Source organism: Condylura cristata, unplaced genomic scaffold (assembly GCF_000260355.1).
Source record: "Condylura cristata isolate star-nosed mole 26May11 unplaced genomic scaffold, ConCri1.0 scaffold00918, whole genome shotgun sequence".
NCBI classification, from domain to species: Eukaryota; Metazoa; Chordata; class Mammalia; order Eulipotyphla; family Talpidae; genus Condylura; species Condylura cristata.
Window position 1 is genome coordinate 556 of NW_004568019.1, and position 2,111 is coordinate 2,666.

At 36.2% G+C, this 2,111-nt stretch overlaps 1 protein-coding gene across 1 annotated transcript; it reads right to left on the reverse strand.

Annotated features, from left to right (window-relative positions):
* Nucleotides 1–522: 522 nt before the first annotated feature.
* Nucleotides 523–2,028, reverse strand: LOC105854708 (NKG2-A/NKG2-B type II integral membrane protein-like; the record flags this gene model as incomplete). Its single annotated transcript, XM_012735009.1, has 3 exons — nucleotides 523–695; nucleotides 1,694–1,792; nucleotides 1,981–2,028. Coding segments are annotated over 3 exons (320 nt in total), but the record flags the coding sequence as incomplete, so codon positions are not given.
* Nucleotides 2,029–2,111: the final 83 nt, after the last annotated feature.

Genomic DNA, 2,111 nt, shown 5'->3' on the forward strand with positions numbered 1-2,111 from the left:
CTGTCTAAGCCTCATGACCGACTGTCTGCTGCCTTCTCAGGTCATCCTGCAGGGTTGGCTGTGGGCTCAGGACTGAAGCCCCAAGAGCACACGCCCCTGGCTCCCAACATGAAATCACATGTCAGTGGTTAGATACCCAGACAGCAGGAGTGAAGAGAGAACAGACAGGCATCTGCGTGCGAGAAGCATGGGACTTCTAGACATGATCTGCTCTACAATTTCCATTCACATGTTGATTAACCTGTCTGATCACAATATGCTCGCCTTTACTTGATGTATGAAACGACAATGTCTATTTAAATATGTACATCTGGGAAACAAGGTTCTCTATGAAAGCCATGCACTGGGCTTTTCAAGTGTGCACTCAACGTCCAGAAATATTAATAAAATACTAGAGTCAAACAATGGAGTATTACACAAACTTTAAACTACAGTTATGTACAAAAATATGTATCAGTCTATGAATACAAAATTGACCAGAATAAATCTTCTATGAGGTGTTTGGGACACTGAATTTCTTACCTTTTCTTCCTCACTGTCTATGTAGAGCAGCTGAGAGTTGTTTCCCTGACAGGCGGTCACGCTCTCATTCCAGTTCTTTCTCTCACCACTAAAGTAATAGCAGCTGCTGGAGTAAGTGAACCACCCCTGTGGGCAAGAGCCGCAACTGTACTCTGGAGATTTTGAATTATTACCTAAAATTATTTGTAGTAATAAGACATAACATATAAATGCTGAGATATGAACATCCACAGACATAACACCCCACACACACACAGTGGGTACAAACCACACACACACAGAAGGGGCAGCCTCTCATGCTATAGTTTATGCCCAGATAGAAACCAAATTCAAACCAGAAATGTCCACTGTGTATGTCCTGACAATCAGTAAATGAAGCCATGTTTTAGTAGTAAATTGTTTCTATCATATAATAGCAGCAGGACATGAGCCAACTGGTCACATGGATGTGGAGGTTGCCAGTGAAGTTTCTTCCTGATCTTGGATATGATGACCCCAGTTATCATTACTCATGGACATTCATCATTTGCCTTTATAATGTATACTCTACCAGAAAATGTGTTACTCTTTTTACAGAGCCTAACATTTATACAGTATAAACTCTATTACCATCAGAATATTGGAAATCATCATGTACCTTTCTGGTTCTTTTTTTCTATGGATAAATCACCCTGCTCTGAATTTTTGGTATCTAGAAAAAACCAAAGTAACTCTTGTAAATATTATTAGTGTTTTAAGTAAGTAATAATCAATACTACAATATTTATAAGTTAGAAATGTATGTTGGTAGAGTTATAGTAATAAACTATAATAAAGATGACTTTCCTGAAAACTAATACAAGAATAAATCTTTGGGTAAATTTCACAAAAATTCAGAGTCAAATTTCCCATCTGCTCCAGTACGTGGTTACCAATTCTCAAATATTATTTCATAGTTTTCAATAGGTTCTCTCAGTCTCCTAAAATGTGACTTTGAATCATGAGATCTGAATCGATATAAAATAATGTCTACAGTCATTCTGTATATTTATAATTTTGAGAAGCTATGATTAAACATTTAACATTTACCTAAACCCATATATAACATAATAGTTCTATTCCACTTATGAAATATTTAAAGGTACTGACAATAGTTATGTGAAAAGTCCATTATAATCTTCCATAATTTTACCTGGAGTTTTAACAATCACTGACACAATAAAGCATATCAACACAAGGCAGGTGAGTCCCAAGACCCCAGCTATGCGCTTCTCGGGAGGAGCCGGTGAGCCTGCAGGGAGAGAGATGGAGACTGAGAAAAGGAGACCGAGACAGGTGTTCAGTTCACAGATAAAAGAATGTTCATGCACAGGGAGTCACGTACAGAAATTTTATATGGAGACATGTTTACTGCTTAGAGTAAGAGGTATATTAAAAATTAACTGTACTAACATTGATATTTTGAAAACAATTACTTACCTTTTGTTGCTAATGTTGGCCAATAGTTCTTCTTCAGCTTTATAGAAACTAGAAAAAAATTAAAAAATCCTTATAAAATTTCATTGGTCTGAATAAATATATTTATTGAAGTTTCTAAATTTTAATTCATT